The sequence below is a fragment of the Pongo abelii genome, chromosome 15 (assembly GCF_028885655.2).
Source record: "Pongo abelii isolate AG06213 chromosome 15, NHGRI_mPonAbe1-v2.0_pri, whole genome shotgun sequence".
Taxonomy (NCBI): domain Eukaryota; kingdom Metazoa; phylum Chordata; class Mammalia; order Primates; family Hominidae; genus Pongo; species Pongo abelii.
The window spans coordinates 92,300,078-92,326,155 of NC_072000.2; the positions used below are offsets into that span (position 1 = coordinate 92,300,078).

The following is a 26,078-nucleotide window of genomic DNA, read 5'->3' on the forward strand; positions in this document are numbered from 1 at the left end:
ATCAAGTCCTCATCCACTATAAAAAAAGAGACTGACATTCTTAGCAAATCAAAGCCTTCTAATTCTATCAGTACAAAGTAGAAATAATAGTCCTAATTTTCAAAACACCTTACTACTAGTGAATATTTTAAGTTCTTATAACTTTGCCCATGGTTTGCAAGATGTGTGGTATCCTTTCTGGCTAGTGATAGATGTATAACTCAAGACAAGCTTTCTGGAGGGCATTTTGTAAAATACATACAAAACCCTTCAAAATCTATGTATTTCTGACCATTCCATTTCTAAGAATACAGCCTAAGAAAATAGTCATGGGTATGTACAAAGATATTTGTATACAATTGATCATTTCAGTTTGTACGAAGCTATTAATTAAAACAGAGACAACTTCCAATTCTAAAAGAGGAGAATATTCAATAAGCAATAATATATTGTCCACATCAGTGTTTCCCAACTTGTGTGGCATCAGAATCACTTGAGGGCACTGACTAGATGGACAGAATCCCAGAGCCTTCCCTGTAGATTCTGATTCACAATGTCTGGGCAGCTGCCAAGAAGAAGGTTTAACAATGAGTGTCTCGGGTGCTTCTTAAGCCAAGTTTGGGAAATGGTGCTTTATGTAACAGAATATTTTAAATGCATTAAAAATGATGAAGTAGAAATATAGGTAAATGTGAGAAAAAGTTCCTAATGTCGTGTCAAGTGAAAAGCAGTTTTTTAAACAGATTCTATAGTATGGTCTCAATTTTGTATTTAAAATGTATACATGTCAATATAAAATAGGAGGACATTCACTAAAATTGTTAAGGATGGTTAGCTCTGGATCGTAAGACTGTAGGTGATTTTGCTTCTTTCTTTGTACCTATCTTCAGTTTTCTAAATTCTCTGCCATGAAGATGCCTTACCCTTAAGACCAAATTAAGTTATAACCAAACTCTCCTAAGTGTCTTTTCTTTCACAAAGAGAAGAAAAAGAACAAATACAATATATAGCAACCCACATTAACATCACAACAAATATATAAATATTGGTTTGCTTTTGTTCTATTTATCATTGTTTAAGAAAGCTAATTGGAATCTATTCACAATTAAAGTGTTTTTCAAAGCATTTAAGAAATGCTTTCCTTGGGAGCAAAAAAAGTTGTGTTCTCCCTTAAGAACATCTGTTTTTTAAACAAACAATTACACATATTAAGTGATGCCATGAGGAATCAATCAGACAGGCTGGGAAGCAGACAGTCCACAAGACAACCAGCCTGGTCTTTTCAACAGATCACTGTCATCAAAAATGAGGAATAAGGAAACCACTCTAGACTAAAGGAGACTTGAGGGGTGTAACTTTTAAATGCAATATGTGTGTGCTTGACCATTCCTTTTCTTAAAAAAAGCTGCAAATGACATTTTTGGGAAACAATTAGGAAAATCTGAATATAGACTGAGAATTAAAAATACTCTCATGTATGAAAAAATGATACTGTGATCATGTAAAAGAATATCCTCATGTTTTGGAGACACACGCTAAAATATTTAGAGATAAAGTGTCCTTACATATACTATTTACTTTATAATTATTTATTAAAAATATATGTAGCTTGTCAAAAATCAGAGAGCTGCATGTATTTTGCTACATATAAATTATACCTCAATAAACCTGACTTTATTTAATATAGACTATACTCAAATATAGAAAATTAGATATAGATTAAGTATAGGTATAAAAATAGAAGACACTAATAAGGCAAAACGTTTACAATCATTGAATCTAGGCTGGAAGAATAAGGAATTCCATTTTTTTCTAACTCTTATGTTTTTAAATTTTTTATGATAAAAACTCTAAAAGGTTTTTAGTAACTTACGAAGTCATATAGCCATTGATATAATTCTGATTTAAAATGCGACCCCAGCAGCCTGCACCCGTGTCACTATTTAAGGTGCTAAAGTCTTCAGAAGACCAAAGCTTCTTCCCAGTCAACTTTGCATCTTTTGCTGAATGGGTTCCAGGATAATGAGCCCTAGAAAAAAAAGGGTGGCAGTCAATGAAAAAAGGTCACAATGTGGCACTTATATACATACATATTTGTTGAGTGTATAAAAATATGAGTCTTCTCCAAGGTTTTCTATTTTAGAACAGTTGGGTAGCTTCCAGGTAGATAATGAATGTAAGCATCTGCTTTACGCCCTTTTGTCTCAGCATGCCATTAAAATGACAGCAAAGAAAACAAAAGGGGATAAACCTAAAACAGCATACAGGATAGGAAGGAAAATCATCAATAGATAAGAAATTTCAATCTTTTTCTGGAGCTCACAAGATGGATGGAAGTATGTCGAAGGACGGAGGTAGCAGAGAGGGCCACAGCCTAGAACACTCCAAGAGGAGAATGAAGTAAAGATAAGATTCAGACTTCCCAGGGGAAGCTAAGGAGCTTGGGGCAATAGTAAATGAGTGAGGAGGAGGCCAAAAATAAGACTAGTGAAACCTTTATATAAAGTAGTACTCTCCCCATTACTCCTGTCCTTAGAACACAGAAAGATAGCTTGGCATTTACTCCCAGGCCAAAAACAAAAAAAAAAAACCCACACATGGTTATTTCTTGAATAAAAAGAATAAGCTACCTTGGGAAAACTAAATTACTGTATCAGAGCAGTGGTGGTTCTCAACCCAGATGATTTTTGTCCCTGGAGGGAATATTTGGCACTATCCGTAGACATTTTTTTCAACCATCCCACCTGAGGTCGGGGATATTTGCTACTGGCATCTAGTGAAGAGAGGCCAAAAATGCTGCTAAATATCCTACAATGCATAGGACCAACCCCTACAACAAAAAAATTATCCATTGAAAATATCAATAGTGCAGCAGGTGAGAAACTGCCCCAGAAAATGAATGCCTCCTTCATTCTATCATTCGATGGGAGGGGAGTCAGTCAGTGGAAGTATAAATGCATATTCGTTACTGCAAGAGTAAAATATTCCCATAATGATGATTGTGGAAGACATTGATAATAGGAATAAAAACAATAAATTTTAAATGTAAAACAGAAAATAGATTGACAATCCAATAAGAGAGCACACTAGCTAAATAACTGTAGGAATAAGAGCATCTACTTTTTAGTTTAAAAATTATTTACAAAAAACAATGCAAGCAAAATAATGGAGATTAAGTTATATCATAATTCTAATCTTTGTAGTTTGGTGTAGTAGTATTTATAACATCAAAAGAATGATCGTGAATACTTGTTTTACTTTTTACTTATTTAATTCCCTTTTAGGTCACAAATCTTTTAGGAAAAAATCCTATTTGGTAATTCTTTATACCTAGTGAAGATGAATTAGGGCACAATATCAATTTGGCATCCCAGGATTTCATGAGTAAGAAAATAATATACAATATATACTGGAGAACATAAAAAGAAGTATTAGAGAAAAATGAGGTTCCACTAAGATTTTACTGAGTCACTAAACTCAGATGAAAGCAGGCATCTATTCAATATTGCAAATCTACACTACAAAGATACGAACAGAAATCTAGCATCTAACAGGATTAAGCAATCATTGTTCTGGCACTGTAACGCCCAACCTGAAAAATCTGGCTACTAGTCTTTTAAATAATATAAATTCAAATAATTACATTTTAGATTTATTCTTCTAACCCACAACTCCATTCTATTTCCATGAAATTCAGCTTTGGCACCTCAGCCAAATGTTAAGTTTTAATACTCATCTAGTTGTCATCCAGTTGTCTAGTTACCAAATGCATGTTTGGTGTATTTGGTTAAAATATATTTCTATATTAAAGAAAACGCTGTAAAGTAATATGCTAGCATGTTACCAATAATCAGTAGATGTTAGGATTATGAGTAAATTCTATCTTTATACTTTTCTACATTTTCCAAATTTTCTATAACGAGCATATTATATTTATAAAATGAAAAAGTAACTTTACTGAAGTTATAGGAATAGGTGATACATCCTTCATTCAGAAAATGATGAAACTGTTACTACATTCAAAACCCAAATGATTTATTACATGATCTGAGCAAAGAAAGGCAGAACTAATACTAAAATCTGGGTCTTTCTTAATGTATAGATTTATTACTAGTGCAACAAAATGTAAAGGCTCCTTAAGAATATAAATTTTTATTGGGAGGCCAAGGCTGGCAGATCACGAGGTCAGGAGATTGAGATCATCCTGGCTAACATGGTGAAACCCCGTCTCTACTAAAAATACAAAAAAAAAAATTAGCCCCAGGCGTGGCGGCGTGTGCCTGTAGTCCCAACTACTTGGGAGGCTGAGGCAGGAGAATGGCGTGAACCTGGGAGGCAGAGCTTGCAGTGAGCTGAGATCGCGCCACTGCACTCCAGTCTGGGCGACAGAGGACAGAGTGAGACTCCGTCTCAAAAAAAAAAAAAAAAAAAAGAAAGAATATAAATTTTTAATGTACATAAGCAGGCAAACATTCTCTATCATTTCACAGCATTATTTTTCAAACTTCAATAACAGACAAAATTAAGATCATTGAAAGTAAAACAACTTCACAGTTTATCCTAACAGAGGAACATATTTGTACTTTAAAAAATTAGAATTTCTGGCCAAGGCAGAACATGACAGCAGCCCAGTTTCTGAAGCTGCTCAGTACTCCTCCTGAAACCAAACTGACCAACCAGATAAGGGAAAGGAAAAACTCACAGATAACACTGCCATCAAACCAGGTGACAGGGACTCTCCCCAGGAACATCAGAAATGACCCAGGATCAGCAGATGGTATATGGAAACTGGAAGTGAAAGGGGACTGGCCGGTACTCACACAAAAGGAGTAGACCCTACTGTAAGGGGGAGCATAGAAGACCAATTCAGGAAGATGGGAACATCTTCATAGGCTTGAAGTTAGGGGTCAATGCTCAAAACAGTGAATTCATTAGGAGATCAAACCCAATACTGTAACAGTTCAAACCAGATTTGTCCAGTAGAAATATGATATGAACCACACATACAATTTTAAATTGTCTAGCAGCCACATTAAAAACCAGCAAAGGTCTTTACCACAATAAAACACATAAATGGAAAAAATTTAATTGAATTTACAAAGCAGAAAAACAGGGAGAACATAATTTTAATGATATATTTAACCCAATATACCCAAAATATTATCACTTAACATGTAATCACTGTAAAACAATTGTAAATAATATTTTCATATTCAATTTTCAAAACCCAGTGTATATTTTATACTTATAACACACCTAAACTCAAACTAGCCACATTTCAAGTGCTTCCTAAACATATGTGTCTAGTGGCTACTGTATTGAACAATACAGGTATAAGGAATAACAATTTCAGGAGAAGGTAGCAAATAATCAGGAATGGTAGAGCTTCAACATGAAAATAAGCTGTTTGAAGTAGAATCCAAGTTGAATAAGGCAGGAACACTTTGAGGGAGAACAACTTTCAGTCACTAAGAAGAATGGGGCCCAGCAGAAACAGACCCTAGAAAGTACTGTAACTGTAAAACAAAAATCTGCAGATATAGCACAGGCCAAGCATAACATGAATGAGGCAGGGAGGAATAGTCTTCTATGAAGATGTGAGCCAAGAAATATCTCCTGAACAAAATTCCAATAGCCAAAAATTGGAAACAGTCTAAATGACCATTAAAAAATAATACACAGATAAATTGTGGTATGCTACATTTAGCATGCAATTGTTGGATGCTAAACAATAAATATGAACTACCTCTATATATAACAACATGCATTAATCTCACAAATGTATATAATATTGGCTGAAATAACAGCTACTATAAGATGCCATTTAAATAAAGTTTTTAAACCGGCAAAATTAGTCCATGGTGTTAGAGGTCAGATTAGTAGTTATCTTTAAGGCAAAAAGAGAGCTTAATTATTGGAAAGATTTCCAAGGAAAAATCTTTCCAAGAGAAAATATCAGTAACCAAGCTTCTTGGGCACTGATAATTTTCTGGGTGGTGATTACATAGGTACGTTCACTTTGTGATAATTCATTAAGCTATTATCCGATGATTTTTGTACTTTTATATATGTATGTATGTATGCTGTACTTCAATTAAAAATTTTAAAGATGAATTGTTAGCGATACAAGAAATTAAAATGAGAGAATTATAGAAGAATTATTTTTAAAAACACATTTTGGAAATGAAGGTTAAACTAGAAGGAACATAAGACAGAACAGACACTGGAAAACACAGTGAGGAATACAGAATAGTAAGGATAAAATAATAGAAAAACATAAATAAAGAGATAGAGAAAAATTCAGAGAAATACAAAATAAAGGCATATGCAAATAAGACCAAAGTATAACAGGGGCTTCTAAAAAGAAAACCAAAGTAATGGAGTGGAATAATGATTTAACTTATAACTTAAGTAAACCTTACTGAAATAAGAAAATACTTAAATATAGACATTAAGAGAGCATATACTATATATCTGGAAATGGTAAAGCGTATACAGCAACTAAACTTTAAAGATGAATAAAAATATTCTTTGGGCATAAAGGAATTGTGTCAAGTTACTTACAAGGAAAAGAAAATATCTCTGGAGTCAAAATTCTCAATAGCAACATTTTATGTAAATAACTAATGGAGCAAATTTTATGATATATTTACACATATTTGAGGATTAAAAAAGGATTATATCCAGTCAAACTGTCCTTCAAGTATAAAGGTCATAGATAAACATCAATAAACATCTGAACACATCAAGAAATATTGTTTCCATTAGCACTTTCTGAGACATTTAATAGATAATTACACTTCTGATATCCAAGAAACTGAGGGAGAAACTTCGGCAAAAGACTTGAAGGTGAGCATTTAATATGTTTAATGGTAGAGCTAGATTAAAAGAAATAGTAATTAAATTATATGTAACTATTACACACTTGGCTAAAGTACAACTAATATAGCTACATGAAATAGGACAAGAGGGAAAGAAGGTGAAATGTAAACTAAGTTTGCAGATTATTTGGGAGTAAACAGTTAAAACTTGTAGCTGTCAAATCAATATAGTAGAAGCTTAAGTTCATGTAAGAGTACAAAAATTAAAACTAAGATAATTCTGGTAATTAAAATTCCACGGTAGGGGAGAAAAAGGGAGGAAGAAGTTATCAAATAATTTTAGTATTGCTCATAGTAAACCAATAGACAATAACTAAACGAAGAAGAAACCAAGAGTATTAGTATGAAGCAGTTCCTGAACCTCAGCACTATTAATATTTTGGGCTGGATCATTTTTTGTTATGGGAAAACTATCCTGTGTACTAAAGGATGTTTAGAAACATTCGTGGCCTCCATCCATCGGATTCCAGTGGCACCGCCCTACCTATTTGTGGCAATTAAAAATATTTCCAGGCATTGCCAAATGTCCCTCTGGGAGGCAAAATTATTCTCAGTTGAAAATACTGGTATAAATCAGTATAAATATAATTGATAGAACAAAAACCAAACCTTGCTAAATAACAAAAGAAACACCACCTTAAATAAGTGCAAAGTAAACAAATCACATAGCAGAATAGCTTGTATTAGTACATGGATAGTATAAATCATTCAATAACAAAAGACAATATAGTAGTATAGAAAACACAAACATCAGTTATATTTAAAAATGAGTTTAACTCATTCATTAAAATATAAAGATTTTCAGAGGAACTTTAAAAAAGCAAACCCTAACTCTATGCTATATACAAGCAATGCACATAAAAGAAAACGGCCTTGAAAGGTAAAGAATAAAAAGGCAAAAATATATTAGGCAAATCCTAACGAAAAGAAAGCATGGATCTCTTAGTCACACAGAAAGCAGAATTCAGGCCAAGAAGCTTTAAACGAGACAAAGAATGGCATTTTTTAATGATAAGAAATAAATCATAATGAAGATAAAACATTCATCAGTATTTACATACCAAATAACAAAGCAGAAGCTTCCACACAGCAAAAACTGCCTAAGATTGAAAGGAGAAATAGACCCCACTAACATAAGGAAACAAACACACCTGGTAGCCCTGAACAGTTCAAGTGGACAAAATCATTAAGACACAAAATACCTGAACAATATAATCAAAAAGGTAGATGTTATAAACTCAATTCTGTATCCTAATAAAGAATACATCTTAATAAATCAAAATATGCTCGAGATAGTCAAGAAAAATGCGAAGGTATTTTTTCAGATTTTTTTTTAATAAGCTCCTGAGAAATTTCCCAAAAAAGTGTAAATAATACATTTGGTATTGAATGGCCACAATGCAATAAAATTAGAAATTAATGATAAAACAGCCCTATGAGATAAAACTAAAGCAGTACTCAGAGGAAAATTCATTACATTAAAATACCTATATCAATAAAAAATGAAGTACATATCCAAGTCCTTTATGAAGATACAGTAAAACCCATATTTTCATTTAATATTTTTTAAGAAAATATATTTAAGATTAACACAACTTTGTTTTCCTTCAAGACTTCAACTATTTATGAAAGCTTTAACAACAGCAAAACTTTCATTTTACTTTCAATGTATAAAATGTTTAAATATAATTAAGAAATTTTATCTTGCAAAAAAAAATTAAGCCTAAATCTAACCTAACCTAAATTTAACCTAAACTACCAATTTCAAAAACCATTGAAAAAGGATAGATGAGCAAGTTATATTAAACTGTAGGGGTTGAAATCAGTAAAATCCAGACTGACACAAAGTTTATAAGACAAACAACCCCGTTCTTCAACAAATTAAAAGAAAGAAAAAGAGCAAGAACCTAAAGATTAGAACAGATTTAAATATCAACCAATCACAATGCATGAATTTTAAATGGATCCAGATTCAATCAAATAAAACTATAAGATAATAATAATGAATATTTAATATCAAAAAACTATTACATTTTAGGTATAATAATGGTATTGTTTATGGTAAGTAGAAAAATAATCCTTATCTTTGGAGACACATACACAGTAATATTTTTATAGAAGAAATAATGTCTGGGATTTCCTTCAAAGTAATGTAGGCAGGAAGGGAAGAGTAGATAGACGCATGGATGAAGAATTGGCCATGGATTCACAGTTCAAGAGGCTGAGTGATAAGAACATAGATATTCACTGTATTATTCTGCCTATTTTTGTGTACATTCAAAATTCTTCATTAAAAAAATAAAGCACATGGAGAGATCAATCAGTCTTCACACTGGATAAAGAACAAATTCTACACACATACATACACATACACACACAAACATACATATCCTATTTTTCAAATGTTTATATCCTGTGTCATGGTAGAAAAAAATATAAATTCACTTTTTAAAAAAAATGAACCCAATGAGGTCAGGGCCCAGAGTGCTAAAAGGCAGAAATGGAATAAAGAGTAGGGGTCAAAACTATACTACTAAGGAGGCATGACAAAAGTTATTGTCAGTGATCATAATGAACCATTTACAAAAGTGTTCATGCAAGAACTTCCAGCCACAGAACATCTGAGAGTTTGAAACTAATTTCACAACTTTGCCTTTATAATTTCTAAAATTAAATACAGGTATTACTCTGCCCCTTAATCTAAAACAAAGCCCTGTTTTATTATTCCAAACATCAACATGTTTTTTAAAAGCTATCAATACATGTTTGTCATAGAAAGATCCTAAAATATATTTAAAACAGAAAGTAATGAACTATGAGCCATGCATGCTTCAGGTAGGTAAATACAGGAGAGCTACCTTCTGAGAATGTAATCAAATGGGGAGAAGGCAAGAAAAAGATAGTCGATACACAGAGCAAGCAATCAGAAACTGCTAGTTTTCCAAGTAAAACATGCCTTACCCTATAACATCAACCACCTTGAAGAGTTCGGCATCAAGGAGCATGGATGCAGAGATGGACTCCCAGAGATTATCACTTGCTATGATTTTCACTCGCTGGAGACCTTGATAGTTCAGCATTTTTCTTAATATCTTTTGGAGTAATAAACACAACATAAGAAAGGATACAAATGAATTTTTAGCTGTTGAATTTATGACCAAGATAGATAAAGTTATCTTTACAAATCAGCATTCTGGAGCATTCTGGATAATAGCTTTTTTTGTTTGTTTGTTTTTCTCAGACAGAGGCTTGCTCTGTCACCCAGGCTGGAGTGCAGTGGCAGGATCTCAGCTCACTGCAACCTCTGCCTCCCAGGCTCAAATAACCCTTCTCCTGCCTCAGCCTCCCGAGTAGCTGGGATTACAGGTGCGCACCACCACGCCCGGCTAATTTTTGTATTTTTTAGCAGAGACAGGGTTTCACCATATTGGCCAGGCTGGTCTTCAACTCCTGACCTCATGGATGATAATTTCAATACTATATTTTCTCAATAGAAACATCCCACCTACGGAAAATAAAAGCATTACCATTAAGATCACCTACTTCACTAGGAATGTAAAAAGAAAAAGAAAACACAAGGGTTAAAATGTTTTAGAGGATTTTCACTTTGACTTTAAAATTACGTTTAACCATAGAAATACTGGGGGGGGGGGAATGAAACAAAAATAATCAAATGGTACTACCCTGAAATAACCACTATCATTTTGCTATGCATTCTTACAGGAAGTCTCCTATGCAGACACAATAATAAAATGGGTAACATATTAATCATACCATTTGGCAAAATGCTTTAACTTATCATTTTAAGTATTTTCCACAGTCTTCAAATATTCTGCCATTATTAAAGAGGAGAGCAAATAAAATTTACCTGTAGGACTGTCCACCTACAAAAATTAAAAGTAACAAGCTAAGCTAAATTCTAACAGGAAATAAATCACACAAAGCACAAACAGCACCTACTTTAGTACTCAGTACTATGCTTTGGCCTCATGAGGACTCTAAAAGAAGTATGAGATGGAGCCCTCACCCTTAGGTGGCAAACACACTCAACAGGACACCAAAACTAACAGGGCATACTAGAAAATCAAAGGGCAGGTACATACCAAAACGTATGGATTGCCTATATGTAAATCAAGAGCAGAGAAAAGGAGACATCATTTTACTCAGGATCAGAAAGATCGGATTTCATACCATAAGCAGTTCTTGATGAATGGATACAAATAAGCCCACTACTATACCCCCCAAGGACCCGGAAATCTCTGGCACATAGCAGCAGATGCTCCATACTACTGGTTGAAGAAATTAAGCAAGAACAAAGAATTTCATAAGCTCTCTCTTCACATTCCAACTTCTCTGAATTAGGGCAATTTCCAATTAATGTGCTCTTTTAGGACGCAAATAATAAAAGCTCCAATTAAATCCATGGTATACTTTTCAACAGACGGTTTCTTAAAACAGATACATTATAGGATTTTAGGAAACGGGGTGAAAACTAGAGGTGGCAGTCTAAGTTCATCTTTCAAACTGGATCAGTTGAGTCCTAGGACACCCTAGAAGTCTACAGCACGAACAGATCCTTCGTAGCAAACCGAGACCAACTCTCAAGATTCAGTAGGATTGAGAATCCCTATCCCTTTAGCAGGAGGATCAATCCTGAATTTCACCACCCTGAAGTTCTTCCTTTTCTTTGAGACAGAGTTTCGCTCTTGTTGCCCAGGCTGGAGTGTAATGGTGTGATATCGGCTCAACCTCTGCCTCCCAGGATCAGCAATTCTCCTGCCTCAGCCTCTCAAGTAGCTGGGATTACAGGCATGTGGCACCATGCCTGGCTAATTTTGTATTTTTAGTAGAGACGGGGTTTCTCCATGTTGGTGAGGCTGATCTCGAACTCCTGACCTCAGGTGATCCGCCACCTTGGCCTCTCAAAGTGCTGGGATTACGGGCGTGAGCCACTGCACCCAGCCTCTTTATTCTTACAGAGAAGAGGAAGAGCAATTTAGTCAAATTTGCATTTTTCACTATAGACGGATCTAGTCTTTCTAGTCCTAGTCCTAGAAAATCCCAGTAAGACTGCTTACTTTTTTATACAGTGTATTTGAATAACATTCCAAAATTTACAAGTCTACATGCTATGATTTCTAAATAAGTTTCCATCCAAAAGTCATTACGAACAGCAGCAATCTTTTGAGCAGTTTTATCTAACATATTTTCAGATTATGTTTTTGTTTTGGAACTTTCTCATCCAGAAAAAGCTTAAATAGAAGCTCTATTTATAAGATAAATGGAAATGAACTTGTTCTGGTTGAAGTGAATGAAGGTCCAAAGACCCACACTTCCATTTCCATCCACTATCCTCAGATCCTAGATGAGATTTTCCAGACACAATTTAGAAAACTTAAGAACACCACTGAAAACCACAATAAATCATACATATCAGTAGCAAAAAAAAAAAAAAACTTTAAAGAAACAATACCCTTGTCATCTTTATATAAATTGCTCCTTTGTATTATATTTACTTCTACTATTAAAAACAAATCCTTATTCTTTCCAGGGGTCATCTTATTATCCCATAAAGAATATATATTCATTAAGGTTATCCAATCTGAGCACCTACATTCGTCATTATCGAACTCTTTGTGATAGGCATTTCTTTTTTGTTTCTTTTCTTTTGAGACAGAGTCTCGCTCTTTTTGCCCAGGCTGGAGTGCTCACTGAAACCTCTGCCTCCCAGGTTCAAGTGATTTTTCTGCCTCAGCCTCCCAAGTAGATGGGATTACAGGCGTCTGCCACCACGCCCGGCTAATTTTTTTGTATTTTTAGTAGAGATGGGGTTTCACCATGTTGGTCAGGCTGGTCTCAAACTCCTGACCTCAGGTGATGCACCTGCCTCAGCCTCCCAAAGTGCTGGGATTACAGGCGTGAACCACTGAGCCTGGCCTGCAATAGGCATTTCAACAAACGGAACACAAATCCCAATAAAATCTTGCTGGAAAAAAAATGGCAAACACAAAGTAAAAAGTTTTTGTATCCTGAGATATTTTACTGCAGGAAAACTCAAGGTTCAGAGAAAAGGAAATGAAGTCTCAACTGTCTGAAACACTGAAAATATGTCTTAGAGCAACAATTAAGTCTTTCAAACCAGGTTAGTTGAATTAGAATGCACTGGAGTCAGCAACAGACTCTTAATAGTAAAAAAGTTAAAATAAAATAAAATATAGTCCTGTCTTATTTCATTAGTTTAAAAGAAAATGGAAACTATAATACTTTTAATGTTTCCCTCAAATGAAATGAACACAAGAGAGACACGTGTATAATCACAAGAAAATAAAACTTAAGCTTTGAAATGTCAAATTTGGGTATCACCTTCCACTATGAAGATGTTGTAGCAATGCCATCCACCCGATTACAGTTATCCACTATACATGCACCAACTTGGCTTCTGCTCTGTCCCCTTACTGCTCTTATCAGACCTGTGCTCATAGCAGACATGACTTTCCACTTACAATCCCTGTGCTCCAATCTTATTAATAGCTCCATTGCCCCACCTCCCCCACCCATCCTGCTCCCACCACCACACTCCCATCAGCATACTTCAGCCTGGAATTGACCTTGAGTTACCTAGCTCTGGCTGCAATAGATCTTCTCAATCAATGCCTTCTCCACCCCTACAACTACAGATTAATTAAAATATGCCATTATTGGCTGGGCACAGTGGCTCATGCCTGTAATCCCAGCACTTTGGGAGGCTGAGGTGGGCAGATCACAAGGTCAGGAATTCAAGACCAGCCTGACCAAGATGGTGAATCCCCGTCTCTACTAAAAATACAAAAAAATTAGCCGGGCATGATAGTGGGCGCCTGTAATCCCAGCTACTCAGGAGGCTAAGGCAGAGAATTGCTTGAATCTGGGAGGCAGAGGTTGCAGTGAGCCGAGATGGTGCCACTGCACTCCAGCCTGGGTGACAGAGAATGACTTCGTCAAAAAAAAAAAAAAAAAAAAAAAAAAAAAGCCATTATTCCAGTGAATACATTAGCTTACTGATGGGGGTCAGTGCCCCCACTCTTCCTCCATTGTCTAATCCATCTTCATGACTTGTTTTTCCCCCATATCCCTTTACCTCTCAATCTTCAGTTCTTTGCACATGCTATGCCCATGCCTTAGCAAAGTGGAGAGTTCCTAATTCATCCCTTCTTGAAGATTCAAATTACACATCATCTCCTCTAAAAGACTTCCCTAATCAACCCAGGCAGAGGTGTCATCTCCTCTGTGCGCCTTTTAAGAACCCTGTAGGTGTATTATTCCATTATTTGACACATTCCAAATTATGACACATTTTAATTGTCTATATCTGACTCTATACCACCCTCCCCAACACAAAAAATCCTTTTGGGCAGAAAACAGTATTCTCTATCCTTATATTACCACCTTATGCACAATGCCTGACAAACTAGTGTTGAGCAAATAAATGCTCTATGATTAACTGAATGAAGAGATGAAAGAAATGTATTGAACCTTATCTACTTAAGAACATAAAACATTCAATTTAAAGAAAATTTTTTTCTATAAACACGCATGTGCAAGTATCTTTTTTGTATAATGACTTCTTTTCCTCTGGGTAGATACCCAGTAGCACGATTGATGGATTTGTGAAAATATGGAACTAGCCCAAATACCCATCAATCAGTATGAGTGAACAAAGAAACTGCGGTATATGTATATAATGGAATACTACTCAGCCACAAAAAGGAATGCATTAATCACATTTGCAGCAAGCTGGATGGGATTGGAGACTATTATTCTAAGTGAAGCAACTCAGGAATGGAAAACAAAACATCGCATGTTCTCACTCGTAAGTGGGAGCTAAGTTATGAGGATGCAAAGGCATAAGAATGATACAATGGACTTTAGGGACTCAGGGGGAAAGGATGGGAAGGAGGTGAGGGATAAAAGACTACAAATTTGGTTCAGTGTATACTGCTCCAGTGATGGGTGCACCAAAGTCTCACAAATAACCACTAAGAAATTTACTCATGTAACCAAATACCATCTATTCTCCAAAATCCTATGGAAATAAAAAAAATTAATATAAAAATTTTTAAAAACTTGAAATATTGTCCCAAAATTATATTTCTTGGAGAAAAGATAAATACAACAAGACAAAAGGAAGTGAAAAGTAAACTAGAGATTGGCTCCACCTGAAAAGTGAAACTGCCACTTTTTTCCAATGGCAGAAGTTATTATTCTGTTTTTCCTTTCCTGGAAAATAGCAATTATAGTAGTTACCTCATAGGTAAGGTTGTGAGAATTAAATGGAGATAAATAGAAGAAGTGGCACAAAAATAACACAACTGGCAGATGTTACTGCTACCTCTTTGCTAATCACAAAGAGAAACATGTACTATAACACACTCCAATAGAAAACAAGAATTAGAATATATGCCATAAGTTTTGACAAAAGACAAAGGAAAAGAAAGCTACATTTCTTGAAGTCCTAAAAGTCTAAAATCATGTAATTGTTTCATAACATTTACCAGAATTCCAAAACTAATGAGTTTTAAAATAGAAAAAGTCAACACTTTAGACAAAGGTAATTCAGGGCTCACAAAGAATTACACATGCTTTAATATCAGGGATATAAACATTGTTAAGATTTTGCTTGAATTTTATGTCACAACCAGCAAAATAAATAACTGTAGTATAAAAAATATGGTGTTTCCAACACAAATTTCCTACTAATTTCTGTGTTTGGAACCACAAGGAATTATTCACTAAAAAGTTAAAAACAGAAAGATACTAAAGTTGTACACACCTTAATATAATTGGCATTATATGACCTCTCATTCCAAATCTGCAAAACAAAAAGTCAAAAAAGTCTGAACTGAAAGTTACAAAATGTCAGAAAGTAGATTATCGTTAAGATACCATTTCTCTCATCATCTTTCATATTATCTGATAAGCCATTTTTTAACTTTATGGGATATCCTGTCATAGAATTTATAGACAGTTATAAGATAGCACAACTTTCTAAAAATTAAAATATTATTTTTAAAAACCTTAAAATATTTAGTGGGTATTTTTCAAAAAGTAATTTATTCCAAAGATTTTCAACAATGGAATATTCATTAATTCATTCAACACATATTGACAGTGCAATGTGTGCCAGGAACTATACTAGGCTTTGGAAAACTAATAGACAGGGAAACTGTTACAACAATTATGACAAGATCCCTGAAAGCCAAGTATTAATGTGTATACTGTATAGAAGGCATATTTTTAAGCATACACAGAGAATCACAGTAATACACTAGTCACAAAAGCAACTCTGAATGAGGATGGATAAAAGGAACATATATACATCTATTAGGTTTAGAGTCATGAAGCATGGGGTTTTAGAATTGAAAGAACTTCTGTAACTCCACAGTTGAGAAAACTGTTAATAACAAGAGATAATTCTAGAATCCAGGTACAGGTCTTTTTACTCAATGATACAGGAAAGAGTTTATCAATGAAGCTCCTCACCATAGCATGTGTTATCACGAGTCTAAACAAGATGTGAATCACCCATTACTTGTGACTGTACCATAAGAGAAAGCTATTAGACCAAACCTACATTTAGTCTCACTATGGGTTATAAATGTCCTGACATTTAAGAAAGTTCTCCGGCCAGGCCTGGCGGCTCATTCCTGTAATCCCAGCACTTTGGGAGGCCGAGGCGGGCGGATCACGAGGTCAGGAGTTTGAGACCAGCCTGGCCAACATAGTGAAACCCCGTCTCTAATAAAAAGAAAAAAAAATTAGCTGGGTGTGGTGGCGGGTGCCTGTAATCCCAGCTTCTTGAGGCAGAAGAATCACTTGAATCCAGGAGGCAGAGGTTGCAGTGAGCCAAGATCATAACACTGCACTCCAATCCGGGCGATAGTGCAAAAAAAAAAAGGAAAGTTCTCAAATATAAACTAATTTTTCAGTCATAATTTGGAAAAGGATAGCAAAAACTAGTATATTCTTTCTTCTGACTTCCTCCAGCCCTTGGCTCATCCTCATGCTCTGTATCATCATGTAGTATTGCAATTTATATGTTCCAGCGTCTACTTCTCTTTCTGAACACAAGAGCTTACTAATCTTAGTAGCCCTAAAATATTACAGTCACAGTTCCTGCAACATAGTAGGAGCTCAATAATTGTTTGCTGATAATCTAAGTCATGACTGCATAAAAATGTTTAAGTATTAGTTTTAACTGATGGTATATTAATAAGCAAATGATTATGGAGACCCACCTATGTGTATGTTAAGGCTCTGTGGGGTACGATGCAGCCTGAGGCATGCCTCCACCTAGCCAACAGACAAGCTGGACATGATATCATTTTTCATACTTTTTAAATCCTTAAAAGTTGTTAACTAACAGTTTGTGACAGGTGAACGCAGATTTCAGCCAGCCTGACAAATCTGGCCCATCATCTGTAATTTTACAACTTGAGAGCTAAAAGTGTTTTTAGTTTTAAATAGTTACATTTTAAATGGCTATATATCTACCTCAAGATCCTCAATATTGCCTTTTGGCCCACAAACCCAAAAACTATTTATGCTCTGGCCCTTTAATAAAAAGTTTGCCAATCTTTGGCTTAAGACAACAAGAGGATAAAATGAGACTAACCCATAAGCTGTATAGGAAACACAACACTGCTGTAGGAACCAGAGAAAGTAGGGAAAGCTTTGAAGGAGAATTTGAGTTGGGTTGATACAAAAAAAAAAAAAACCCAGCTCAGAGGAAGGAGGTATACACTTACCACAGTTTTCAAAAGTGGGAACACTGGGATGGGCAAAGGGGAGCAATTAAAGGTCACATGTACTTAGTTTGTGTTATTATCAGACACCATTAGAACAAATTAGTCTCATGACATAAAATGGTTAGTTAAAAAGTACCACACCATCAAATTATTTTTTAAATTACAAATAAATGTCCAAAACTGAATCATATTTTAAATATATTACTAACTCCAATATAATCAATGTCCAAATCATGATAACGCTTGGCACCCACAATCCAGGTCACGACATAATAGGCAGTCAGCTGAAGATTGACATAAGGCCAGTTGAAGCCTTTTCCCAGCCATCCAGGGAATGACCATGGCAACCCTGCAGAGAGAAGGGAGGAGGCAAAGGTAGAGGAGGTATGACGGTGCTGGCGCCATTGAAAATAAAACAAATTTTTTTTAAGAAAAGCATTCAACTAGCAAAAAACCAATACAAATCTGACTAAAGGAAAGTTTATATACCATATAAAAATTATTGAAATCCTTTCCAATCTGTAGACACTATAATTCCTTATTGATCCCTAGAGTCAGGTCCCATAATTTCAAATGTTCTTTCCAAGAAAAAGAAAAATAACAAATATAAACATCTCTCTCCAAGACCCTTACCAATAGAAAGAAATGTACCATATGTTTTAACTTAACATGTCCATTCACTGTTGGAATGTTCAATATTCAACTTCTGTTCTTTGAGGTCAAACCAAAAAATTCTAAAAGGCTTATGCCAAACTACTCCTTTGAGTTATGTATAATACAAATTTATTGTTCAATTGTACATCTTCTTACAATTTAGGGTCCTTAAAATATTAATCAGTCAGGCAATAAAATTTAGCAAAACTAGTTTGTTCTTATATCAATATAAATGACAATGACTCCATAGAGAAATATACCCTTGTTAAGTGATACACATCAAATAAGTCCATATTCTTCCAATAACCCTGATTATGTTTAAGTAAAAAAATGAGAAGAGTAGAAAAGTACTTATTATAATTCTAAATTTAACTTTCTACTAATATATTAAAATAAGCTCAACAGTTAAGTTCCTCAGCAATAAATATATTACCAAACTAGTTCACCACTGAAAAAAAAAAAAATCGAAATGACAAAATGCTTATTTTCTAAACTCAGGAGAACACCCAAGTGTATTATATAAAAAATGTGACATTAAAGTAATAGAATTCTTGAAAACAATGAAATGCTAAATGCAATCTGAAGGCCTACCAAGTCTTTGTTAGGACATGGTTTAGCATGCCATATTTTCTACATTTAAATGAGTTCTGACCTTGGAAGCAGTCTAGTGGATATGTGCTGAATTCCGTGATGCTTTTACTGCTCACAGCATTTCTGGAATCTCTTACAAAAGCCCATTTATAAAGAACATACTTACTCCTAATTTCTTTTAACTTAGAAAATATTACTCTTCTCCTTTAATTTGATTGTTGAGAAAACGATTTTTCAAATAACTAGAAATCAGGTCTTTAAAATGAATCATTAATTTCATTTAACTTAGTTTGAATTTAAGCCTGTTTCAAAAAATCAAATTCATTTCAAATGATGAAAGTATCCCATCACTCTGGATGTTTGAAATACTTCACAGGCTCTGTATGCATTCTCACAGAACTGTGAAATGTACATAGTCCCATTTAAGCAACTAGCCAATGATCCTCCCAATAGAACCTAAGCCCCACAGGTGCAGGAATTGGGGACGGGATTGGCTTCCTGAGTCCCAGAACAGTAACCAGCACATTATTGAAGTTTAAAAACTGACTAACAAACAAAAAACACTTTTGTATGTACCTTTTCTAAAAATGGGGTTTACTACTACATGCAATATACAATTTTGTAACTAGTTAGGTGTACTACTGCATGTAATATACAGTTTTGTGAATAGTATTACCCTTTTACAAATACTGATGACAGATTTTGTGAAGGAAAGTAGTTTAGCATCATAGAAACATGGAATTAGGTGCTAAAACCGATTTTGCCATTTACTGTCTATGACCTTAGGTCAGTGGCATAATCTTTCTAAGCTTCTACTGCTTCTTCCTGTAAAATGGAAAGAGTCATGCCTTACTCCACAGGTATTAAAAGGATTCAACATAATATACAAGGGCAAAGAAAGGATCACCCCTGGCACATGCTTTGCTGCTGGTAGCATACTGGTAGTATTAATGACATTATGAGTACTTCCGTATTAATAGAGATTCCACCAACATGATTCAGAATTTAAAAGTTAAAGGAAAAGAGACTGAAGAAGCATTGCAAACTTCATTTCTTACCAATGAGTGTAATATTGGGATTCCTCTTCTTAGCTTCCTTCATTAACCACCACTCATATCCTCGGAAATAATTCTCATCTAGTGCATAGTGCATGTGGGAGGGCTCAGTGCCATCTGAATAGAGGAGAGCAAAAACGGAAGTAATGATCTGTGAATGGTACTTCCTAGGACCATCAAACTCCCCACCCCCACCCCAGACACACACTTCACAAAAGCAGTATTCCAGTTCTAATCCTGAAGTTGGGCAAATCATAATCTTATACAACTTGAGGATGGATGATAAAAGCATATTATTTCATCCTTTTTTCATTATCTTAAGCATTGTAAAAGTCTTAATAAAACCACAACCTTCTATTATAAGCAGTACTGAGAGAAACGTTATCACCTCATATAACTAAAAATTTCCAGTATTCATTCTTCTGGGCTTTTGATCTCTCTGTGGTTTTCAAATCCCCATGTCCAACTTCAAGTTCTCATTATCTCAACTTTCAGCTTATCAACGCTGGATATGAATCCCTGGGCTCATGAGCCCTGTTCTCAGAACCCACACCTTTAACCTATAATATGTCTTGATACAGGAAGAGTTTTGAGAAAAAAAAAAAAAGGAATGAGTATACATATCCACCCTAAAAATAACAAAATTCTATACTAACATCTGCAGTTAGTAGAGGTTACATTATCTTAGCACTGAGGTAGGTAATTGCTATCAAAGTCCTCGTATATTTCCACAGTTCACAAACATCTGCCCTTGCTAAGCAGGGCCTTCCGAGAGGCCCTTGCCCATTTCTTCTTAAAGGTAAACATCAGAATTCACAAGAACTGCCGGTTTATGTATCTCTACCTCTAATTTAGCTTCAGCAAGTGAAATTAGCCCATCATTGTCAATTCTGCCTAAAAGGTTTTAACAGTAAAACGCAATAGCTTGAAGAAAGTTTCTGTTATGGGGGTTTCTTTTGTTTTTGCTTTGCACTTTTTCTTTCAACATAAACACTAACATCACCATATAGACATATCTGTTCAACAAAGAATTACTTCCAAATCACTAGCAGGAATACAAGTATGCAGGAGATACTCTAGAGTTCATTATAATGGAATCTGATCTGTAAATAATAAGCTATATCTAATCATAGAGAGAATTTTTTTCTTCTTCCTGGAAACAAAAGGCCTATAAACTGCCAATTGATAACATGGACTACACAAAGCCAATCAAAATAGTGACAATGAAGACTGAAGATTTAGTGATTAAAGATAAGCTTTGTTTTTAAAAGAAAAAAAAAAGCTGTTTATCTCTGTAACACTGGTTGCATATATTTTTACCACATATTTTAAGTTAGTAACACTTTATATGTTCTACACGAAATTAAAATCTTTCTAACTGCTCAATAAAATTCAAAACTGTCCCTATGCTCTGTCCTGTATATATAGGTTTTAGAAAACTGTGGATTTGTTTACTACCGATTACTTCAACTAAATAAGCAATTTAAAGTCTGAATATTGTTTTTGATGGATCAGTCATATTCTATATAATATTTTAAAATAATTACAGTTAAAAAATGAGGAACACTCTAATAAGCAACAATCAATCTCAAAAGTGTTGGTATTGTTTACACATATTCTGAAATCACAGTCCATATGGTGAGGTATAGATTAAAATGTTGATGGGAGAAATCCTATCTCCCAAATTCTCCTACCTGTTGTCTGCCCATCACCACCTATTTCCACTTTTAGAATATGCAAAGAGGCACCAAAATTCGGCTGTGAAAAGAAGTAACAGTATTAACATAGTGTTGTATTGTTTGAAGCTTCAAGACCATTACTAATTACTGCCTTACGTTTTACAGACACAAAAACAAAAGCAAAACTTCAAATAGCAATTTATTCCAAAAGTAATGTGCCATTTTTTCAAAAACTAGAATTGTGAGGCTAATAAATTCTATGGTGAAATTCACCATACAGTTTCTAAAATATCACAGGTACTATGAAATAATTATTTTTTCATTACCTTAAAGAGATAATCCAATATCTGAGAACGATAGGGCTCTGGGTAATTTACTAGAAGTCGGGAGGTTGCCTAAAAAAAAAAGTTTTCAAAAGTATTAATAAAAGAAATCCAATCATGAATATTTGTCTACAGTGTTCATGCACACCACCTGGTATACACATATTTAGCCTCAGGCAAGGTCAGGCTGAGAAAAAGCACCTCACAAGTTGTCTGTCTGCCCTTTTTGTGCCAATCATTGGGCAAGTAGGGCTGCTGTTTGTCCGACAGCTAAAAGGTTCTCTTCTTCTGGAATGAGGGTTAACTGGGAGGTAAGCTTGCTAACCTCATGATCACAAAATTATCTTGAAACTCAGGTTTTCTATCTTGAGACCACTTGGCAACAATATCTCAGGACTAAAATGGGAGGGATGAATGTCAGGTAATTTTTCCCCTTAACATCTTCCGGAAAAACATCACAAGCAGCAATGCTGAAAGGAAGCACTACTTTCCCCATCTTCATAAATTCTACCTGTTACTATTAAGAATAACTAGCAATAATCTCCAGACCAGGCTGTACTAAGAAAACTTAACATAGGAGTGGCATCAGAATGCATGGAAAGACAAGGGTGGACAGTGCGGGGACCAATAGTGGATCACGCCTGGACCACGGCATACAACTATTTGAAAAAAGAAACCACAAAACCAATAATTGACCCATAATCTATCCTTTGGGAGTCAATATAAGCAAAAAATAAATAAAAAGAGGCCAGTTTTCGGCATGAAACAGTAGCCTCAGGCTTGTAAACCAGGCAGTCCTAGGTTCAAACTGCTGACATTTTGCCAGGTGTATGTATGATGGTTGGGACAAAACACTTTTATGGGGTTCAACTTTCTATTTTATATTCTCATATATGCTACCACTGACATTCTGGTAAGTGCCCATATCTACTCTCTCACACCCAAAACATCCCCAGTCCCTACCAGTGAGGCAAAGACCCATGGAGCTGCTCTCTAGCCACTCTTCCCATCTACCTCAATATATCCCAAACCAAACATAGCACTTTTGCATGTATCTGCTACTTTTCCTGAACTTGCTGTCTCAGTAACCAACACTTGCTGAAACCATAAACTTGGGCCACCTTTTGTCCAAACTTCCCATGTACCCTCAGTCACCAAGATATCATTAATAGCTCTCAAATCCTTCCTGTACTCTTCAACCCCACTGACTTACCTAGGCCCTCCTCACTTATAAGAACAGCATAAGTGGTCTCAGGACATCCCCTCTGCCTCTCCCTGTATTCTATCTTCCATGCTACTTACGAGAGTAACCTTCCCAAAACACAAACGTAATCACAAAACTCTTCTGTGTAAACATACTAAGACCTTCCCTTCCCCAAAAGCTTTCAGGATAAAGTTCAAATTGCTCAATTTTGCACCCAAATCCCCTAATTATTTGGCTCCTAACCCTGATACTTTATCCCTTATCACTCTCACACCTTCTATCTAGATGTATCAAACGTTTTCTATTCTTATGCCTGGAATGCACCCCACATCCTCTCTTGGACAACTCCAATTCACCTTTCAGCTCAAATTCCACCTCTCCAAGGAAGGACGTCTTCTGGCCCTGCTCACTGATTTGACGTAAGTGCCTCTCCTTTGGCACCAGGTCCATATCTTTATTACAACACTTCGAACCCTGCACTCCTTTACTTTTCTGACTCACCTCTTAGTTCCTGAAGGACATGGACTGTATCTTATTCAAGTTTGTATCCTCATTCTTTGTTATTCAATAAACACTTATTAAATATTTTATGGGTCTTTTGTTGCACTGGTACTGGCAACATAAATAGGAGTCTTTGAGTCAAATGGAGTTTGTATCCTGATTTCATCATTAATAAGCTATGTAATCATAGGCAAATTATTGTAAAGTGGGCTATCTTACTCATTCAGCTGTCGTAAGACTAAAATTAGATGTATGTAAAGGACTTGGCACATTACCTGGCACATAGTAAGTTCTCAATAAAGGCAAGTGTTATATACACAAATTTTTTAAAATACATATTTCTCAAAGAGCTTACAACCTAGCAGGGGCTCCAATATTAAAATAGGCACTCTTTAAATGAACACTGTACAGGCACACTAATATATCCTTGACCCTAGGTAAACAATGCTTCCTGTTCTACACTACGCCACTAAAACCGTGCCTTTTGCTGTCTAGGGTTTCTTTTGCCCTCTATGCACTCCCACATTTAACAGAGAAAGTATCGGCTTTAGGCAAACATACCAATCATGTTATTGTAAAGCTATAGCCACACCTAACACAACAGCATAAGTCAAAGGTAATAAAACCAAATGTTAAAATGCACCACCTAGCAATAGCAAATCATGGGATTACTAACCATACTGCCTGAATGAGGCCTGGAACTGTTTACAGGCCCAGGAAAAAGCCTTGGGGACATTTCATCATTCAGTGGCCTTGAAATAACTTCCTCCTCCCTAATCCCTGAAACTGGTTATTAACCAAAATTAGTAATGTGCAAGACATCATCCTAAGTACTTTAGGTCTATCTTCACGATGCTCCTACCATGCAGGTATAACTGTATCCCAAAAAAAAGAAAGTGAGGCAGAGAGGAGTTATAACAGACAACCCGCCAAGGCCATACAGTGAAGTGACAGAACCCAGAATACACTCTTGGCAATCTTCTCTTTAGTCTACATTCTTTTTGTTTTGGTTTGGTTTGGTTTTTGGGTTTTTTTGTTTTTTGAACGGAGTCTCACTCTGTCGCCCAGGCTGGCGTGTGTGATCCCGGCTGTGGTGTGATCCCGGCTGTGGTGTGATCCCGGCTCACTGCAACCTCCGCCTCCCCGGTTCAAGAGATTCTCCTGCCTCAGCCTCCCGAGTAGCTGGGACTACAGGCGCGTGCCACCAAGACTGGCTAATTTTTTGTATTTTTAGTAGAGACGGGGTTTCACCGTGTTAGCCACAATAGTCTTGATCTCCTGACCTCGTGATCCGCCCGCCTCGGTCTCCCAAAGTGCTGGGATTACAGGCGTGAGCCACCGCGCCCGGCCCTACATTCTTAACTACCTACTTGTACCATACTGCTTTCTCTGTCTGACATGAAGATTAAATGACAGCACTCTAAACACTTACATATTGGCTGTTTCAGGTTTAGCCCAAAAACATAAAAAGGAGAATAGTAGTAGCAAGGAATAAATGCATTAACTCATCGGCCCACAGGTTTCCCTGAAATACACATCAGCACTGCTGAAGAGATTGCAAATTAGGGAATGAAAACATAAAAATCAAAAAGGATCAGCTAACTCCAGGGGAAAAAAAATTTCCCCTAGCAGAAGGTTATATCATGTGGTCAGACTACAGACCAGGTCATCCTTGCAGCAGGCATTCAAGCTTGTTCTGAGTTGAATGTAAGAATGCAAGCTCCATCCAACTCAACCCCAAAAATCCGAGTTCAACCTTAAAATTTTCAAAAAAAATTAACCCTAGATGTAATTTCGGGTACAAAACCAAAAAACAAAAATCTTCTCACCCAAAGGTCGGCCACCATGAAGCCCGTGGGCCCAGAGCGAGTACCTGGTAGTTTCAGGCCGCTCGCTTATCTTCCTTTTAAAGAGACCTTGAGGCACCAGTCCTGCCTCCAAACAAAATCCTATTCCGCGCTACCATCTCTGGAGGAGCCCATCCTTACCCTGCACTAACAACTGCCCGGGACTGGGACTTACGAATCCACCACCCACCAACTCCCCCAAAAGGAAGAGACACAGCCAAAGCATCCCACTGGGGCGTTCTCTTTCGCACACGGACGCTCCCGCACTCCCCGGCCCTTTCTGGAGCGACGCTCCCCGACTGCCACCTCCGCGATGAAGACAGCCTGTGCCCCACTGCCTGGGACGAGGGTTCCAGCCCCGGCTACTTCACTACTTAGACCTGTCACTTTACTCTCTGCACCTATACTCTCTGGACCTCCGGATCCTCATTTGTTCAAACCTAACTGCCTCTCTGGTTCGTGTTAAACGAGAAAGCACCCGCCCCAGCTCCGCAGCGGGCCCGCCCCAACCGCCTGCTGACTGGCACCCTAGGGGAATGCGGCGGAGAGTGGAGCGGGTGGAAACGCAGGGCAACGCCGC

The 26,078-nt window shown here is 36.1% G+C and overlaps 1 protein-coding gene across 4 annotated transcripts in view; it reads right to left on the reverse strand.

Moving 5' to 3' along the window:
* The window catches only part of GALC (galactosylceramidase), a 60,725-nt gene that overhangs the window by 33,356 nt on the left and 1,291 nt on the right, over positions 1–26,078 (reverse strand). For 2 of the 4 annotated variants that reach the window (XR_008513152.2, XM_024231623.3), the window contains exons 2-8: positions 21,950–22,018; positions 21,639–21,702; positions 19,948–20,061; positions 17,854–17,993; positions 15,670–15,708; positions 9,822–9,952; positions 1,853–2,008 (exon numbers count right to left, since the gene is read on the reverse strand). Coding sequence is in view for 3 of the 4 variants with exons in the window: in XM_024231623.3 (XP_024087391.3) it covers positions 1,853–2,008; positions 9,822–9,952; positions 15,670–15,708; positions 17,854–17,993; positions 19,948–20,061; positions 21,639–21,702; positions 21,950–22,018 (713 nt within the window). In the remaining variant the exon portion in view is untranslated. Of the gene's footprint in view, positions 1–1,852; positions 2,009–9,821; positions 9,953–15,669; positions 15,709–17,853; positions 17,994–19,947; positions 20,062–20,332; positions 20,516–21,638; positions 21,703–21,949; positions 22,019–25,480; positions 26,038–26,078 lie in introns of those variants that run through there. The other 2 variants (XM_054530346.2, XM_054530348.2) reach the window with 2 other exon arrangements.